The 19,577-nt window shown below is 51.7% G+C and overlaps 1 protein-coding gene across 3 annotated transcripts in view; it reads right to left on the reverse strand.

The window, feature by feature from the left end:
• The window catches only part of TRRAP (transformation/transcription domain associated protein), a 90,322-nt gene that overhangs the window by 12,911 nt on the left and 57,834 nt on the right, over positions 1–19,577 (reverse strand). For 2 of the 3 annotated variants that reach the window (NM_001192137.4, NM_001434938.1), the window contains 14 exon segments: positions 632–796; positions 1,930–2,131; positions 5,118–5,218; positions 5,759–6,024; positions 6,659–6,854; positions 9,517–9,708; positions 12,489–12,624; positions 13,021–13,133; positions 13,747–13,884; positions 14,020–14,307; positions 14,528–14,647; positions 15,873–16,019; positions 17,894–18,073; positions 19,202–19,415. In NM_001192137.4, the coding sequence (NP_001179066.1) occupies positions 632–796; positions 1,930–2,131; positions 5,118–5,218; positions 5,759–6,024; positions 6,659–6,854; positions 9,517–9,708; positions 12,489–12,624; positions 13,021–13,133; positions 13,747–13,884; positions 14,020–14,307; positions 14,528–14,647; positions 15,873–16,019; positions 17,894–18,073; positions 19,202–19,415 (2,458 nt within the window). 3 annotated transcript variants of the gene reach the window in all.

Here is a 19,577-nt window from a genome sequence, read left to right on the forward strand (position 1 = left end):
CGCCATCGAAGGCACCAATCCCAGACCAAACGGTATCCACATGTCCCCTGCTCAGGGCCCTCCCCTGCCTCTCGGCCTTTGCGCAAGAGGAGGATAATCTGGAGCAGACCTCAAACACAGGTCATGACAGCCTTTCTACAGGCCCAATCCCCCCAGCCTGCCCCAGTGCACACGACTGTGAGCCTCCAACAGCGCGGCTGGGCAGCTGGGCCAAGAGCAACAGACCCACAGCCTGCCGAGCTTTCTTCTGGGGCTCAGAGCTCCCGGTCCAGCCCGTGAAGGGGAGTCAGCCGTGGGCACTGACCAGGCACCCGCGCCTGGTCAGTAACCCGAGTGCTCGCCAGGGACCCTGCATTTTAACGGAAGGCATACTTTACGTGTATCTTACGTGGCAACGTGTGTAAGAGAAGAAGTCAGCATCCTGACGCCATAAGTCCAGCAGACCACTGCCCGCCAACCCCGCGGTGCTCTGCAACTACTGTCCCCTCTGCTTTACGTCAGGTGACAGCTAACTGCGCACGCCTGCCCATCCATCTTAGTTTCAAAACTCTGAGGGTGCACATTTTCTTTCTTGGAAAAAAGGATGTGAAGGGAAAACACCTTGTGACCAAAGAGGCCCTGCAGGTCCCACCTGGCTAATCAGGTTCAAAAGCAGCTTTCCCTCGGAGCCGACCAGACAGGTGAGCAGCTGCGGGATCCAGGCCAGCCACTGGATGGGCGGCACGCCGATGCAGTACTTGTCCACGGCATCTGCCAGGGTGTTCTTGTCATCGTCAAAACTCAGGAGCCACAGCACCTAAGACAGAAGGGCAGTCAGGGAGCTGAGCCAAAGTCTCCGGTTCCGGTCAGGGGCGTTCCCGACATTAAACTGCCACACAAGGCACCTTTCCTGGCATCATGGGAAACATGGACAAAAGGCCCAACTGTATGATGAAACTTAATAGAGCTTACAGATAGATGACGCTGAGAATATAAATACAGTTTTCGTTAAGGTTTAGCTTTAATGCCAACTACTAACTGACCTGGTCAGCTGGCTAGCGGTGGTCATGTGGACCCCACGGGCTCCAGTCTGTTACCCACACTTGTGATCTCCCCAGAACAAAATGGACTTCTGCTCAGATCTCAGGTGACCACCACCACCCTAGTGCGAGGCCCCGCTGGCAGTCTGCCGTCAGGAGACTCTGAAACCATCTCATCCACAGGAAAGCACACCCAGAGCTGGCTGTGCAGCGGCTCCTCGGCATGACTACAGCCGGCCTGTGTCCGCAGTCGGCTTTCACCACTTGGGATGTTCAGTCCAAACTCTGACGTTAGATCAAGGAATTCTAAAAACTCCTCACCTTTATTGGACAAAGTAAGCGGAACAATCTATTCTTAAGTTATCTGCAAGAACGGATTCTGGGTTGTACGGATGTGTTTCCCAGGGAAGCCAAGAGGGTGCACGCTAGGAGGGTGCTCAGGCTCAAGCAGCCATCCACTAGGCACACGTGGATACAGCCCTGTGCCCAGCGCTGCAGTGGGGTACCACGGGATGACCTCACCCTGCAGGAACCCAGGGCCTCAGCATCACACAGACTGGCTCCAGCCTGTGTGCACGGCCCTGGGAGCGAGAGGTCAGAGCCTGAGGCGCGCGGCAGGGTGCGCTCCTGGCAGAGCCCTCGCAGTCTGCAGGAATCCCCGTCCAGCGGGAGGCCCACAGCCACACCAGACCTGAGCTCTAAGACCCACCCGCACTCCAGGTTCCATTTTGCGGCTAAGAAGTCCTCTGACCCCAAGAATGTCCAGGCCTCCACTTTCCAGCTTTAAATAGAACCTACAGACTCTGTGTGCTGCCTCATGCCCAGCACGGACCAGGAGGTCGCTGAGCTTCCATCCAAACTAAAGGTTCCCAGGAAGGTCTCTGGTCAAAGCGAGTTCCTCTGGCCTCACCTTGGCCAGGTACTTCCTCGACTTGCTCTCGTTCTGGTGCCGGCACGCGTGCAGGTAGCAGGTGATGGCGGACACCCCGAGATGCAGCTGCCGCTCCTTGACGAAGATGTTCTCCAGGTAGTCGCCCCACATGGCCCAGGCTTTCACCAGCACGTCGTGCATCTGCACGGCTGCAGAGAACGCTTTGTTCGCTTCCTCAGACCTGGGAGGACACAAATTGAGACCGTGAACACCGCGGGACAGAAAACCAACCGTCGTGAAGTGACCAATTCGGGGGCAGCTGGTACATTTAAAATGCTCTGTGACCACCACCTCTACGGAGGCTGCGAACACTGTCATCACCCCAAGGAAACCCCGAACCAAGAAGCACCACTCCCCACTGCCCCCAACCCCCAGCCCCGGTGGCCACCCATGGAGTTACTGCTGCTCTGCCTCTGTGGACTGACTACCGCACATCTCACATTAATGGACCCACAGACGGCGACTTTTTGTGTCTAGACTCTTTCAATCAGCCTCAGTGTTTCTGAGGTTCATCCATGCTGACGTTCATGTCAACACTTCACTCCCTAGAGAAGGAGATGGCAGCCCACTCCAGTATCCTTGCCTGGGAAATCCCATGGACAGAGGAGCCTGGCAGGCTACGGTCCATGAGGTCACAAGAGAGTCAGACATGACTTCGCAACTAAACCACCACCTCTGCCAAAAGGTTTAAAGTAAAACATAATGTACATATCTTGCACCAAGTCAGAAATACTCAACCCATATTTAAGAGCTGTGTTATGTATGCTAATCCAAGAGGGTCTGGTGATCCCTGTGATTAAAGAAACATGAGGTTTATGTCTGCTGTTGAAGAAGCAGCAGCATCTCGGCCACTGTGGATCACCCTGGAAACATCCCATCCCTGCTCCCAATTACTTAGATTGTTGAAGCAAAGACAATTTGGTTTAACGAACACAAAACTGCTTTAATGGTCTCAAAAGGTTTACAGTGATATAGAAAAGGCAAGCACAGAAATGAACAGTTACAACACAAGTGGTAAGTAAAAGGTGTGCTATGAGATTTAGAAGAGGGAGTGGGTAATTTCGGAGTTGGATGGGCTTAAGAAGGCCTTAGGGAAGAAGTCATGTTTGAGCTGGGTTGTGAAGGATGATGGAGTTCACCAGAGCTCAGGATGAAAGGATGGTAACGAGGAAAGGGGGGCCGTGCAGAGTCCTGCAGAGAGTTCTCACAGCCGGTTAGTTTAGTGTGAAGCACTCTGATGGGAGATGTGCAGGAGAGGTGGGTGTGCGCCAGATCACTGAGGGCCACCGTGCTCACAAAAGTGAGACCAGGGCGTGGTGAGGAGCCAGGGCAGGGTTTTGAGCAGAAAAGTGGGGTGATCCTTCTGAGACACAAATCTGACTACTTCGTGACCATGTTGAGAATGTGTGGGAGAGCGAAGAAACTGGAGGGAGGCAGGAGGCTTGAACTAAGGCAGTCCAAGTGCATGTGGGGTGGGTATGTTTGAGAGGTGTGCAGGAGAACTGCAAGGACTGATTTAATAATTAAACGAAAGAGAATGTGTGTGTGTTAGTCACTCAGTCATGTCCAGCTCTTTGCAACCCCATGGACTGTAGCCCGCCAGGCTCCTCTGTCCATGGAATTCTCTAGGCAAGAATACTGGAGTGGGTTGCCATTTCCTCCTCAAGGGGATCTTCCCGACCCAGGGATCAAGCCTGGGTCTCCTGCATTGTAGGCAGATTCTTTACCATCTGAACCACTAGCGAAACCCAAAATGAAGGGGTGCAAAGCTTTAATCATTTAGAAAAATGTTAGCTATATTTTTATATTGTTGACATTTAAAATCATTTAAGCATCAGATTGGATTAGGTAAAACTTAATAGGGAATTCATAAACGTGGAAAGAAAAAATATTAAACACACTTCTAACGAAGGTAATATTTTCAAAGCATGAAATAAATTATTGACTAAAATGTCATAGATCTGCTATATGAATTCAGATTTACCAGCCTTATTTTAAGTAATTTTCATATAACAAGAGTTTCAACAGATAAGAAAAATATCAGACTACCATAGCCATAGCATCTTTGAAATGGAATATCCTACAGTTTTAAAAATCATGGTTGTATTTTTTATTATTCTGTGCTTGAGCTTTCATTATAAAACTCATGTCTGTCCACATATAAGCCTGAATTCCTGAATTCCACATATGGTTGAATTCCTGGATCAAAGATTTCAGAAGAGAATTCAGCAATGTTCTTCATCACACAAACTGCTCACCACAGAAAGCCTGGCCCCCTCTGCTCATGATGGAGCATGGAATTTTCAGGTCATCCAAGGGGTAACTTCCTGTTAAAAAAGGCTTTTAATTCTTACTAGTAAATAAAAGTTACTTATTTCCTGGTAGCTCAGACGATAAAGAATCCGCCTGCAATGCCAGAGACGTGGGTTCGATACCTGGGTTGGGAAGATCCCCTGGAGGAGGGCATGGCAACCCACTCCAGTGTTCTTGCCTGGAGAATCCTCATGGACAGAGGAGCCTGGCGGGCTACAGTCCATGGGGTCTCAAAGAGTTGGACAAGACTGAGTGACTAAGCACAGCAACATATTAAAGAAAATACCACTTCATTCTTATAATATTCTACTGTTTGTACACACCACATTTTGCTTATCCAGTCATTTGAGTAGTTTCAATATTCTGCTACTGTAAACAGAACTCTGTGAACCTTCATGAACGACTACCTGTTTGAGCTCCTGTTTTCAACTCTTTTCCATAAATACCTAGGAGTGGAATTGCTAGGACATAATTCTTCGTTTACAGTTTTTTGAGGACCCACCACAGTGTTTTCCAGTTGACTGACCCCTCCTCTAAAGCAAGAATCACCTCCATAAAAGGAATCAACTCTGTTTCCAAGACAGCACGCTGAGAAAATGGGGCAATGAAACCATTATTGGCAGTTCCATGGTCAAGCAACTCATAGCTAAAAAGTACCACACTCAAGCCAGCTTTCTGATCCTGCTGCAAGTTACTACTTTCCTAGATACAAAAGCTGAACACCATGTCTGATGACTGATGCCAACTCATGTCAATTTCTAGCTTCATCTTCACATTGCTTTTTAAGTTACAAACAATTATTTAAATAATCTGATGAGTCTTTCTCTCACCCGCCACCTATATAACATACATACTTGTTAATCTGAGCCAAGAACATCCCCTTCAGTGCATAAAATTCAGCTGTCATCTCTTTCGTGAAGTATTTTAAGTTTGTAGATTCAATAACTTCAAGGCCCTGTTTGTAAAAACAGAAAGGTTCTTGAATTTGCTAGACACTCATTGAAAACCTCATTAAAATATTGATCCAGGCAGTTAAGTCCTAAAGGTCACTGACAAATGTATTTTAAACTGATGAGGCGTGCCTACCTAGAATATTTATTGACTGACAAGGAGTATTTAAACTGAATCACTAAACACAAATTCAGTTCCAGACACCTTAATGGTATTATTTTTTCCAAAGCTTTAGATATCTTGTCAGTTTCATTGTTAATTTCTCTCTGAACATAGATAGCCCAAATCTACATATGCCCCCACAGTCCTGCAATTTTTAGTTTTCGTTCTATATTACCCAAGAATATGGCAGATTAGAGACCGTGGCATATAATTCAAATACTCGAGTGGCTTCCTGTCCCCTTCTCGTTCTGGCAGAACTGCTCCCTGAGACCAAGAGTCCCACAGCGCTCCAGTCCCTTTTCCTGTTGTCTGAGGCAGGAGCTGGCCCAGGGACCCTCACTGCCAGGGCAAGGACGGGCACTGGGTCCACCTGGCACCCTACCTGCATACACTCGTTCTTGCCCATGACGCCTGCCAGCTGGAGGTAGCATTTGACCTGCTGCCGAATCTTCTGGAAGCAATCCACAATAGGGACAGTTGGAATGGTGTGGATACGACTTAATATATCCAGAGCCACATTGACCAGGCCCTGCTTCCGGGCAATTTTTCCATATTGGATAATCGCTGAAGCCGACGCGTGAACCCCAAGCATAGCATTGTTTGAACTTGGGTCGTGCTGAGAACTGTTTTCATATGCAGTTACAATAGCTGGAGAGGAAAGAAGTGACATTTCAGTCCACGTCAGACATTTCTCAGTTTAAGGCTTAAATAAAAAATGAAACACACACACAGGGCGGCTTATGAACATGGGAAGCTCTGTGATCAGCCCGCGTTACTCTGCCTCGCGTTTGCATCAAAGGGATGATCTAAGAAGCACCAACTCCCCGGTGGAGAGCTACCCTCTTGGCCAAGGCTGCTCTGGATAAAAAGAGGCCTGGCAGGTGTAGGGAGAGCAGCAGAGGGGCCCAGGGAAGCTGCGCAAGGCTCCACCCGGCCCCCCGAGGGCAGGTCTTAGGAGTGGGGGGCCTTCAGAACAAAGGGCCAAGACCCAGAGCTCTGATCCCACTAGTCCACGCCCCTGGGGCCAGCAGGCAGCTGTGTGGCAGCAAGTCTGTCCCGGGTGGAGAAAGGGAGCAAGGAGGGAAATTCTTCCCCTCTTTCACCTTCATCTTTACCCTCGTCATACCAACCACCTCTACCACACCTGCCAAGAAACAGAAGATTCGGTAAAAGAAAAAACAAACAAAAAGAGAACAAACAGAAAAACAGCCAAGACATGAAACCGGAACAGTGGGTGTCTGAAAATTACATGGTGGAGGCATGCCGGACCAGGTGGGTTTACCCTGGTAATGATGCTGCCGCCACATGAACACGCTGCTCCAGTGGGACAGGTCGTCCGACACGATGGGCAGCCGGTTCCGCCACGTCTTCACCACCGTCTTCATGTCGTGCAGGCTGTTGTTCCTCCCCAGGTTGGTGGGCTGCAAGCCTGCGTTAATCTGAGCAGCTTCCTGAAGTTCGATGATTTGCTGGGCTGCCTAAGGGGACCAGGGTGAGAGATTCCACGGTGAGCAGGGCGCAAGGATTGGATGAGGAAGGCAAAGCAGAGCTGACCAGGAGTGTCTCCTGTGAAGGGCCCAGGATTCAAGAGGATGCTCTGGGATTTACTCAGATGCGGCATCTGACTTATTCCACGCCTCACACATGACTCTCGGGATACCACCCCCCCCACTCTTAAGACCTCCGCCTCCGGCTGCCGTGACACCGGAGCCTAAAGAACAGCGGGGTCCACGCTGCCCCCTCCCGCCCCCACAACTATCCCTTTGCCCTCCCTCTGCCCCCCGCTGAGTGTGGCTCTCGGTAGGTCTTTGACAACGCCTCCTGCCCTCAAGTTTTCCTCCGTCAACATCTGAACCCCAGGGCCACGTCAATCATCTCGAACACGGCTCTGATGCTCTCTCCTGGCTGACACATGTATTCTCACCACCCGCCTACCCATCTGTCCAGGCGCCCCCCCTTTACACCCAACACATGCCGCTGGCTACAAACGGGCGGTGCCCTCTGGAGCCCCTCTCGGCTGGGGGTGGGGGCTGGGGCGCAGCTCTGAGCCTTTTCCCACTGTTAATTTCACACTCTGTTCCCCATAGCGATTCTTCCCTTCTCTGAATCTTGGGTTTATCTGTGTTTGTCTTCACATGGCACCGAGTCACAGACACCCCCGTAAAACTTGGCTTCTTACGGATATGCCCTCTCTCTTCAGCCTAACTCTTTGAGAAGAAATGTTTTTAAACTCTCTGAATTGTCTGAACCCCCAAACACAGCACGAAGTTCAGGACACAGTATCCTTTTGTTTTGATCTTAATTTTAAAAATTGTCTACAAGAATTCACACTTTCCATCCGTATCTATACTTCAAGTTTAGTTCATTGCACTCAGATTTCTGAAAACCTAATGGGTTTTTGTACTGTAACAGCTTTACCGAAGTATAATTTAAACATCACTGAAAGCACCCTTTCAGGCGTACGGTTCAGTAGTTTTTAGCACTGAGCTTCCTCAACTTACCATGGTGTCATGTCCCAACACACTCATCATAAGTTGAAAATATCTGAAGTTGAGAATGCGTTTAACACACCGAACCTACCAGACGTCTAGCTTAGCTGACCTGAATGTGCAAAGAACACTCACACTACCTAACACAAGGCCTGTTTAATGATGAAGCACTGATTTTCTCACATGATGAAAGTGAAAAGCAGAACGGCCGTCAGCAGGGGGCTGTCCGCCGTCAGGATCTCGTGGCTGACCAGGCGCTGACGCTCGGCGCCACCGCCCAGCACCAGAGAGCATCGTACACGCATGTTGGTCCGGAAAAACATTCAGATCCAGGATTCGAAGTATGGTTTCTACTGAACATATACTGCTTTCAAGCCCAAAATAATAGATACGAAAAGGGAAAATATCAAACCAAAGAGATAAAACTGCTTCGATGAACTTCTGGTTCACTATGATGAAGACAAGATAATCTAAGTATATTAATAACTACGTAATTTTAAAAGCTTATAAAAAACTACACTATAAAAATTAATGTAGCAGTTTTAAGTCTCAGAACTACTCTTTCCAGAGGAAAAAAAGTGTGAGCATTGTGAACTACTGTTAAAACGGCAGCCTACAGTTATCCCTCATTCAGCCACACTGGGAGCTGCTCTGTGCCAGACGAAAGAGGCCAAGAGCTGGCACGACCCAGGGTGTGTGTGTGTATCTGCACGTATGTACGTGCGTGTGCACACACACAGGGGCCGGGAGGATGGGAAGAAGGAATTTCCATGCAGGGGGCGGTGTGCACAAGGGGGCTGTGGGGAGTCACTGACCGGTGGCCCGTGTGGCTGAACGAGTCAGAAACAGAGAGGATGGAACACAAAGAAAGAAACCAAGGCGCAGGCTACTTAACTGCAGCCTTGGAGTCTCAGAGGGAGAGGCCCTGCTCAGACTGAACAGCAGCAGCACACTGAGGCTGGCACGGTGGGCATCAGAGCATACTCCTCAAGCAAGAAAACCATCAGTCACCCCTGAGGGAGGCCTTCCTTCACCAAAACCCCTGGACGCCCCGAACACCAGAAGCCACGTTTCAGTCCTCTCCCTTCTGACTCTAGCTGTCCTCTCCCCAAGCCCGAGTACAAATGGTGGGGGAGGACGGGGGGAAGGAGTTTCCTCTGCCATCCAGCTCTGCTCACAGCCCTCAGCCTGAACGGGAGGGGCTCTGCTGGGAGGGACCCCCTGGAGAAGGGCTCCCCCATCCCCCTAAGAAGGGCCCCTGAGAAGGCACCCCGTCCCCCCGAGAAGGGACCCCCTGGAGAAGGACCCCATCCCCCTGAGAAGGGCCCCCCTAGAGAAGGCTCCCTCCTCCCCCCAGGAAGGGGCCCCCCTGGAGAAGGCCCCCCATCCCCCCGAGAAGGGACCCCCTGGAGAAGGCCCCCAATCCCCCTGAGAAGGGCCCCCCTGGAGAAGGCTCCCTCCTCCCCCTGGGAAAGGCCCCCCTGTTCCCCCGAGAAGGGCCCCCCTGGAGAAGGCTCCTTCCTCCCCATGGGAAGGGCCCATCCTGGAGAAGGTCCCCCACCCCGGGGACGGGCCCCACCTGGAGAAGGCCCCCCTCCCCGAGAAGGGCCCCCCTGGAGAAGGCTCCCTCCGCCCCCCGGGAGGGCCCCACCTGCAGCAGGGGCGTGTGCACGTGCGACACCACGTGGGGCAGCCGCCGCCACTCGCGGATGGCCAGGCTGCTGGCCATCTCCACCAGGCGCTCGATGAAGCTCAGCTGCTGCTCCTCGGGGTGGCAGATAGCCAGGTACCCGCGGTACATGTTGACCTTCCAGGCCATCTCCTTCGGACAGCTCACCTCTACCTGGGTGGGGAAGAGCATCACACGGAGGCAGTGGGTATACTTCCTCTCAGCGCAGAGTCAAAAAGCAAACTTTTTGGTAGCCAGTTGTGCAAAGCAGTAAAGAGCAATTAAGCTACAAACAGACACTCGTTTTCTCTGGAGAGAGAATGCATTAGATATTTTTCTGAACACTCTCCTTTTCCAAACACCAAAGTGCGGCCAATCTCTCTGGCTACAAAGCCTTGCCACCGGCTCCTTGCTTTAAGATGACTTTTAGTTCCAAAAAGGGGAAACTGATAAGACTCTGTTATGATACACCAGGCGAAAAACCTTCAAAGTCGGCCAGGGAATTTCAAAAGGCTTAAATAAGTGCTCATCTCCACTCTGGTAAGTATCCATATAAATCTGAATTGTCTCCAACTCACACTGTTATCCTGAGAAATCAATCTAACTTGCTCCACATTACATACAGAAGCAGAAGACAGCGATTCAGGTTTCTAAGAATATGAGTGAACATTCACAAACTTTATGGTCACTTAAGTCCACATTTATTATCCACTGCAAAATGTTCCCCAGATCTCTCTCGTGTCCTGATTATCAGTTCTCCTGATGAGCAGATGGAGCCCAGCATCACGTCTGCCCCTCAGCCCAGGCGGAGGCCCCACAAGTGCCTGGAAAGCCCCTGCGTGTGCTCAGCACCTTCTAAAGAAGGTGTTAGAACTCATCGCATCTTATCAGCATTTTAAAAACTGTAAATAAAAAAAAGTCTTTTCAAAAATAACCTCTTTGTATATAAGAAGATGAAAGAACACAGAGATATTCTTGAAAAAATTTTACAGGACTTGCTGTAACAAGATCAGTTAGATATTCATTCGGAAGCACCTCTGGAAGTGACAACGGAAATGACACATCAGAGCCGCGTGGCTCTCAGTCTGGAGAGGGCAAGAGCAGTGATGGTGAGAGCGACACGCTGACCTGACACAGGCCTTGTCTGGTGACATCTGACCTTGGAGCACAGTCATGTCCGTGGCCCCTCCTGCTTCTCAGTAACCCAATCGTGAAGAAACTCAGGGAGGCAAACTTGGGAACACAACTGCTTCCTACAGGGTCCTTTACGATCACAACCTTCCGTCTCACATTTTCTGGACTTAAACACTAATTAAGACAGGACTTGTTTAATCATACCTACTCTCTGGAACATTAAGAACAAAAGCATCTCATTTTTCCTCTGCTGAAAATATTACCTCATTTATTAAATCGAACCAAGAAATATACTGCTGCAAGCAGCCGCATAATTGTAAGATATAAGAGAAAGATTTTTTTGAAGTACTGGTAAATAAGTAAATAATTCAGTACTATCAAAAACATTTGAAATTAATTTACTGCAGATTACCCATAGTGCTCATTAATATACTTTGAGCTTTTTCCAATCAGTAAGTGCCTTAAAACTGGGGGAAAATAATCAAGAACTTGTAAAACAAGAAACTCATCTGTCAGACTTATGGTCAGTATGATACTGCACATATCCTGCTAAGTAAGACCTCGGAAAGGAGAAAAAGAAACACTAGAGTGAGCTATAAATATTTTTATATTGATATAAAATAAAGCACAATATTTATCAGAAAAAAGGACATTAAAAATGAATTTTAAAAAAAACCACCAATGGTAAATGCAACCTGTCAGTAAACTATTTTTGTTTACTTAAATAGTGACTGGTTTACTTCTCAGAGTAACTCCCTGCATCAGAGGAGCCATTTCCCTGATCCCAACCTGAAAGTCCAGACCCTGGGCTCTATAACCTCCCTGTAGTTAATGGTTTGTGGCTATTCCGGTTCTTGCACCTTCCACATTTTGTTCAAAAGCAGCAGCAGTGGCGAAATAAGCACGGGAGCCATAATACAGGTAAAGTTTTGAGTCAGTCCTTTCAAACACACGGCCTGTAACCTCCGTGCGCTTTGAGCCTACACGTCAAGAAAGGAAAACCACTGGTGTGCCTGTAAGTACGCCCTCACCAGGCCAAGGGGCAAGGTGAGAGCAGGACTGTGGTACGAACCCCTGAGCCCCGTGACACAGACACCACAGGGCAAAGGTTAAAACCTGAGCAGCAAAGGGGCGCCAGGGGAGAGAGACACAGGAGGGAGAGGAGTGAGCCACAGGCACGGCTGCGTCGGCAGAGGCCGAGGCGCTGGCAGGGACGTGGGCTCGGGCAGCAGAGCTGGGCCGTCAACCCTGGCTGCCGATGCCCCGCAGAGGCTCCCAGGGCGAGAGAGACCTGCACCTCGCACTGAACTCCTCCGGATGGAGTTTAACTTCTGAAAAACGTGCAGCTCAACCAAGTTAAGGACTCGACTTCACCTACACGACACGGTTACCACTTCTGTGATACAAGATACGCTTTGAACGTGATACTGCTTTTCATGCCACAAGCTTACTGACAGCCCGGCCCTGCGCTTGCACCACACTCACACCTGCAGCGCCTCTGCCAACCAAATCCACCGGTAAAACGGCCTCTGCTCTTCCCAGTGTCTCCGAGTCCAGAGTCTCCACACCTGACACTTCCTGTAACTGAAGGATGAACTAAAACCAAGTTATCATTTAACTCAGACTCAGGAAAGATGTTCGTGAAAACCAAAAGTAACTCTTACTTCCCAGGAGCTATCTTGCATCTGCCAAGGTACCCCGTGTGATGCAAGTGAAGGGAGACCCCCCGAGACTCGGGGCTTTGGAGAAATGGTCCCTGTGCCTGCAGAGACTGTACCCTGAGTGTGGACAGGTCACGGTGTGGGGGGTACGGTCCTCACCTGCACCAGCGCCTCCTTCATGGCGGTCCAGTTGGACACCCGCCAAGCACACTCCAGGACCAGGTAAGGGTTGATGTGACCTTTGGACTGGCCGTACTCCGTCAAGGCTTCCCACTGGTTCAGCTCCTTAGAACACCTGGAGACCAAGGATCGGCCCGAACTCAGTGATTTTAAGCTACTTCCATTACACAGAAAGGAAAAAATGTTTCCCCCAATAGAGAAGGGTGGGCTTTTGTGGGGTGCTGCGGTGCTCGAGGCACTGAAGCAGGGGCCCCCATGGAGCAGCAAGAACAGCACCCCCACAGCAGAGCAGAGCTCCGGGCCAGCAGAGGCAGGACTCAGTCACTTTCTCCAACACACACTCAAGTACTCAAGCTTTTAATAGCTGTTTCTCGATTTTTGTTTGTACTTTTCTTCGTGGGACCATAAAGAGAGCAGCAGAGCCCCTTTCTAAAAATACTTGTCAGGGAAAATTTCAGACTTTCCACTGGCTCCCTTCAGTGACTCCTGGCTGTGTCCCCGCTCAGCTCACCGGATCCAGTGGTCCTCCCAAAGCTGGTACTCTGGGAAAATGGCGGGGGAAGCGTTGCTCCTCTCGTGTTCCTTCTTGGCTTTATCCATCGCCTTTTCATACGACTCTTGCGCCTGTAAAAGTTAATAATGCTTTCAAACTGCTGCTTACCTAGCAACTGCTGCACGACCACTGCTCAATTACTTAGGGCAAACCGGATCACAGACCCGGGCCCGTTTCGGGCTCTCAGCATCTCCACCCAGAGAACGAGAGTGAACGAGCTGGCGCCTGAGTCCCCGCCCCGAGCAGAAACAGCGAGACTTCGTGCAGGTCTCCACCCATCAGTGACGGCAGCTGGGCCACAGCTCTGCCTCTGCTTCTGGAATTTCTGTGGCTCGGCATCCTACCCGGGGCTGCGGCCACGCTCAGCGACCCCACTACCGAGCAAGGACAGGCAGGGGGACGAAACCCTCACGCTCCACGAACCCCAACGGGACAGAGGACTGCAGAAGGGAAGCATCCACGCCGGCCTCACTGACAGTAAAGAACTTATGACTGAGCGTCAGTGTTCATGTCTCTAAAACTGAGGCTTCAATCTCAGAGTCTGTATGTGGACCAATACATGCTTCCAAGAAATCAGGAAACTTCTTTATTTAGACAGAAACTGCCTCGAGGCTACAATACCACAGAACCTCCGTCAGCGCCTTCCACCACCCACGAGGCCCGGAGGTTCCCTGGCGGTGCTACCTGCTCAAAGAAGCCGTGCTGCTCGTAGGCGATGGCTGTGGCCGTCTCTGAGTACTTGCAGCGCTTCTGCCACAAGCCCGCCCACATGTCTTCCTCTTGCAGCAGAGAGTAGAGCTCCGCAAGGGAGTCCAGGATCTCCTGGAACAGAACGCAGTCTCTGAGTGCTCAAGGGGGAATACCGTGTTTCCCCAACAGGGCAACTTCACGGCCCCTAATCTGCCACCACCGGGGAGAGGCTCATCAGGACGGGTGAACACGGAGGCAGGGCCTCACCTGCTGGGGTGGAGTGATGCTCTCCTGCTCATAGAACTCGGCTGTCTGCTTGGGCTTGATCTGCAGGCTCAGCCCCTTCTCAAAGGCCTGGTGCTCCAGCATCAAGGTGGAGCGGAACCAGAGGTTGTGGGTCTTGCCCAGGTACTTGAGGACGCAGGGCCGGATGGGGATGGGCGGGACGCACTGGGACATGGCCTCCACGAAGCAGTTGAGGGCACTGGGCTGGCAGTCCCGCTGCACCTGGTGGCTGCCGCTGCACAGGAACGGGCTGATCTCGCCCGCCAGAGCCTGAAACCCAAGCGCAGGCTGGGGTTGGCCGGGGCCTTGTGCAAGAACCAGCCCGCCTTCGTGCTTTCCCCCAGCGTCTGGCACGCGTGTGGTAACTCACGCCTGGATAACGCTAGTTCCCTCAGCCTTTGAAACTTAATCAAGAGTTTCTTTCACGAACACTCCTCAAAAGCTAAAACTGTATTTTTCAAAAGAGGACTTAAAGAAAACACAGACTCACATGCTGCTGTCTGTCAGACAGGATCTTCCACAGCCTGGGGAAGAGCTGGACCCATGTCTTCTCGGCCAGCGTGGTGGAGATGTGGCAGAGCTGCACGAAGGCGCTGAGCAGGGCTCCCGTCTGCAGGGCAGAGACCGTCTGGCACCAGGCCCCTGGCATGCGGGTGCCGCCCGAACTCCCTGCCCAGGAAGCAGGACCACCCACTCTACCCGATGCTGCTCCACTGCCTGACGTTCAGAACCTGAATGGATGTCGTGCCGAAGTGAAGCCTGAGTTCTGGGCACCACAGACCCCTCCTGCTGTGCCGAGCGGCTAGTACGGACGCGGGAAAGGGGCTCAGTGACATGCCCACATGTCTAACCTCCCAGAGCACCTCTTAACGTTACTGATTTCACCATGTCCAAGAAGTACGAACACTACGCTGACCCGGAAGGTGCAAGCAAGAGATACACAGATGCCATCAAAGCAGAGGCTGCTGAAGACACCAAGGGGAAACAGAGCTGTATGCAGAGAGTCTATGTTATTTGCCAGCAGGCGTAATCCTGAAGAAGAAATCAGGAACCACGAGAGGTCAGAGTCTCTGCAATGAACAGTGAGCAGATGGAGAAGCAACTGGAATGGATAGGACTGGACCAGCACGCCCCACAACCGGGGCCAGAGCTGCAAACTGGGGACCCAACAGGCACATCAAACCCACAAACGTGGCTGCCTCTGCCCACAGCTCCGCTGTCTCTAAGGTGTGAATTTCTCATAGTCAGGTTTTTGGCAGCTTGAAGCCCACGTTCCCACATAGCAACACACAGTTGATGCAGAGGTGCTCGGGCACACGCCTGCCAGCCCACAGTGGGCCCTGCGGCTGAGACAGAGACACATGTGTCAAGATCATCTTGTCCCTTTCACCCAAGAGCGGACCAGGAAGGGAGCTAACCCCAGACCACGTCCCTGTCAAAAATGCAGAGGCCCAGGGTACAAACATTCCACAGAAAGGGGGAGAGAACAGTCAAGTGAAGAATGCTCCTGTCTGCTACTCAGGCTGCCCTGTGTGGAAGGCTGCATTGAAACCAACCTGGCTGCCCTCACATGGCCGCTCCCTGCCCATCGGGCAGGCGGCTCCTGACTCCACGTTAACATAGCAGAGGCCAAAGCTCTCAATGATCACGGACCTGCCCCCAGAAATGCTCGCCTCAAGCTATGAATACGGGAGCCCATGGGCTCACAGACTGTTCAAAATATAGGGGGTTGCGGAGAGCCACCATCATTGAATGGGGGAGTCTGTAGGCTCACGGACTGTTCAAAATATCGGGGAAGGGGAGAGCCACCATCATCCCCCCAGACCCGCACAGACCTTCACCTCCCGGAGCGTATCAAGAAATTTGTCATGTCTGTTGGTTAACATGTGCAGCTGGTTTCCAATGTCCTTCTCAGACAGCTCTTTGGTTTTGGGCGTGCTGGTCTGATCGCCAGGAGCCAGTTCAATATCAATCTCTACATCCTAAAGAATACAAAAAACAAACATGCAAAACCAAAAGGTCAAATAGTTAAAGAAGATCAACACACACAACTTTCATAAGCTTTTTGTTACATTTATGCCAAGTAAAACTTCGGTTTCCTGGAAGTCTGATTATTTAAATAATCCTGAGTTCTAAAACAAAAGACAAGCAAATAAAGCTAGATCAGATCTAGCGCTTTCTTACATGATGCTATAAAAATGTCAGCATTTTGCTGTCATGTTTGGATTACAGAAAGGAAAATAGAAAAGAAAACACAACTTTAAGCACCATAAAGACTACTAGGAATCACCGCCTGCCACTCCTGAGAACGCAGCACAGACTGGTTTACTTGGATCAAGACTATCATCGGGGCCAATGCACAGCACCTTGTGGGCACAGGGCTTTACACAACTCGTCCCCAAAGAGGAAGGAATCTGATTTCTGTCTGAAGCTTCTGGGATGTTAACAGTCAACATCCCATCGCCAAGACTGGGCTTGAAGTCAGGTTATGGAACATTTGGTGTGTGTTCTTGAGAATGAAAACAAGTCACATCAAAAAAGTGAAAGTAAAAGTGAAGTCGTGTCCGACTCTTTGCGACCCAATGAACTACACAGTCCATGGAATTCTCCAGGCCAGAACAGTGGAGTGGGTAGCCTCTCCCTTCTCCAGGGGGTCTTCCCAACCCAGGGATCGAATCCAGGTCTCCCGCACTGCAGGTGGATTCTTTACCGGCTGAGCCACTAGGGAAGCCCAAAGCTTCCCTGAGTCATGTCAAAGCTGCCACTAACCCCAGAGCGGACTACAGGAAGGAGAGATCCCATCACCGATGATCTCCTGTGCAGAGTGAAAAAAGTCTTAAATTCTTATTTGTTAATGAAATAGAGATCTCACACACAAGGGGTACAAACCACCCCTTTCAGAGCAAAGAGAGTGCCTTCCTCCACCAGCACCAGCTGGCTGTCTTCTGACATGCAACGCCCCAGCCAGCCTGAGCTTCTACAGGCCGACAGCCTAAAGGACACATTCACAGATCCATGCCTTGAGGGTCGTCCCCACTCCCACACGGAGTCCCGACAACCATTGGGACCGAGGCTCAGCCCTGATGGTTAGTGACAGGCTCCTGGGCTGCCCCAGCCAGACCGGGTGGAGACCCAGGAGGGCCAGAGTAGGTGGCCTGTGGAACCAGCTAGAGACACGGCTCCTTCACGACAGCGTCACTCTCCAGAGCGGTGCGTTAGGACACAACGTGGGCGACTCCTGACTTGGAGAGGACCGTCAGCAGAGAGTAAAAGACCCTGTCCTCAGCAGCACCAACTCGTGATAAGTGACTGCTCTCAAAACTGAATGGCAACCCCAGATGCTCATCAGTTCTACCCTGAAATCTTGCCATCTGCGACATGGACAGAACCTGAGGGCACTGTGCTCAGCGAAGACACGCAAAAGGCACAAACTTCTGGTGAAAAAATAAACTCCTCACAGGGGTGTCACGGACAGCATGGGGACTACAGTTAATAATGCTGCACTATGTACCTGAAGGTTGCTAAGAGAGTAAATCTTAGAAGTCCTCATCACAAGAAAAAGAAATCCTGTAACTACGTGTGGTGATGGATGTTAACTAGACTTACTGTGATCATTTCACAACACACACAAAATACCAAATCCTCACGTTGTACCCCTGAGATGAACAGGATGCACGTCAACTATACCTTGACACAAAAAGGAAACAGTAGGTAACTGAACAGGCACCACACTCAGACCTATCAGCAGAGACAGGTTCTGATCTGTCCCTCTCGCCCTAGAACCCCCACGGCTGATAGAGCATCCTCCCAGCGAGCCGGGAGGCTGGCTGCGGAGGCGGCGCGGGCGCGGCCCTACCTCCTCCTTGGACTCGCTGTTCTCGCGCTCCCGGGGCTCCTGCTTGACGTGCGTCACCATGGCGAAGGCCGCGCGGTCGTGGCTGTCAGCCAGGTTGATCACGTTGGTGATGGAGGGCAGCATGGCGCCCTGGCAGCTGGTCCCGATGGGCGTGCTCTTCTCACACACGGCCAGGAGGAGCTGGGGGCACGCAGGGGAGGAGAGGCCTGGGACCTGCGCCTGGCGCTCAGGCGTGGGGACCCCGGTGACCTCCGAGTCACCTCAAGGGCACACATGTGCACTGACCCCCCAGCGCCTGGCTGGCTCTATCCCGCTGCCCCTACCTAGACAGGAGCTTGCACCTCCCTTCCACTGTCCCCTCTCAGGTGCCCCTGACTCCATGTCTCAGCGGGCTGGAGAAAGAGACCAGCTAGTCCGAGCCCTGGAGTCTAGACCGTGTGCTGGGCACGAAGGCAAGCAGCGACGCGATCTGCTTTGCCATGAGAAAGCTCATGAGCACAGCTGGCAGGAAGAGGCAGCCTGTGCCAGGCAGCACACGGTGGGCGAGCCCTGGCAGGACACTCCTGGCTCCACTGTGAGGAGCGAGAAGGAAGGCAGAGAAGTGTGGGGCTGTGTACTGGTGCTGCCTGGAGACAGGCCAGACCTTCGGACAGAGGAGGAATGGCCAGCCCCTCCTCCAAGGTCTCTCTGACCACCTGACCCAGAGCCTGGCACCTGATATAACCGACAGCCTCCTGAAAGAACAAGTCGGGGACCTCTGCCCCCTGTGTCACCATCACAGAATCCCACCTGCTGCTGCTCACAGCGCTGAGAATGGATGCTCAGCTCTGGTGGGAACGTGCCCACACGCTCTCCCTGAAGCCCGGCCACGAGTCCCTCCTTTCCCGCAAGCAGAATCTCATAGCCTGGCATGTCAGATAGCTGTGACTCCCTGCAGACGTAGTCAACAGCCTATGTGCACGGCATGCGTAACCTCCCATTCTCTACGGGAAACCTAGGTTGCCTAGGAAACCTGGTTGCTGGTAATAAAGCCAAATAATGAGGAATACAAACAACTGACCACAAGCTAGTTAGAAACGGAGGCCGTCTGACTCTGCATCCACTCAAACAGCCTGACTGTTTGCGGGGGCCCTCACCTCCAGCTCCCTGGCCCCGTGAGTTAAGTGGTCAGAGCCCACATGCTGTGAGGCCGGCTTGGCCTGGCCGCTCCACCTCCTGGCTGTTGGTCAGCTCCTTCCTACTAGAGAGGACAGCGGTTCTGCGGTGGAGACGTCTGCCTCTCTGCGTTGGTGTGGACACCCGGCTTACCTCAATGCACTGCTTGATCCAGAAGTGGTTCCCCATGGCCTCCCAGTTCTGGGAGCAGGTCACGTAGAGGAGGCGCTCGTAGACGCGACGCTTCATGGAGTTGTCGAAAACTTCGAAAAACTTGGCCCTGATGAGCGGCTGGGCACAGCGCAGCCCCGAGAGAAAGGCCGGCTCAAGCTTTGCGGTCAGCTCGCTGCCCGACAGCGTCTCATCCCTGGAACATTTGGACAAAAGGCTCACTGATGACGCCCACCTACGCTGTGTGTCTTACATGAGCGAACGTTTAAAGCTTATTATATACGAGGAGATTAAAAAGTCACACCACCAGTGGGTCAGAGAGCACAGCAGGGGCGACACGCGACGTGCTCGGCTGCGG

The sequence above is a fragment of the Bos taurus genome, chromosome 25 (assembly GCF_002263795.3).
Source record: "Bos taurus isolate L1 Dominette 01449 registration number 42190680 breed Hereford chromosome 25, ARS-UCD2.0, whole genome shotgun sequence".
In the NCBI taxonomy this organism is placed as follows: Eukaryota; Metazoa; Chordata; class Mammalia; order Artiodactyla; family Bovidae; genus Bos; species Bos taurus.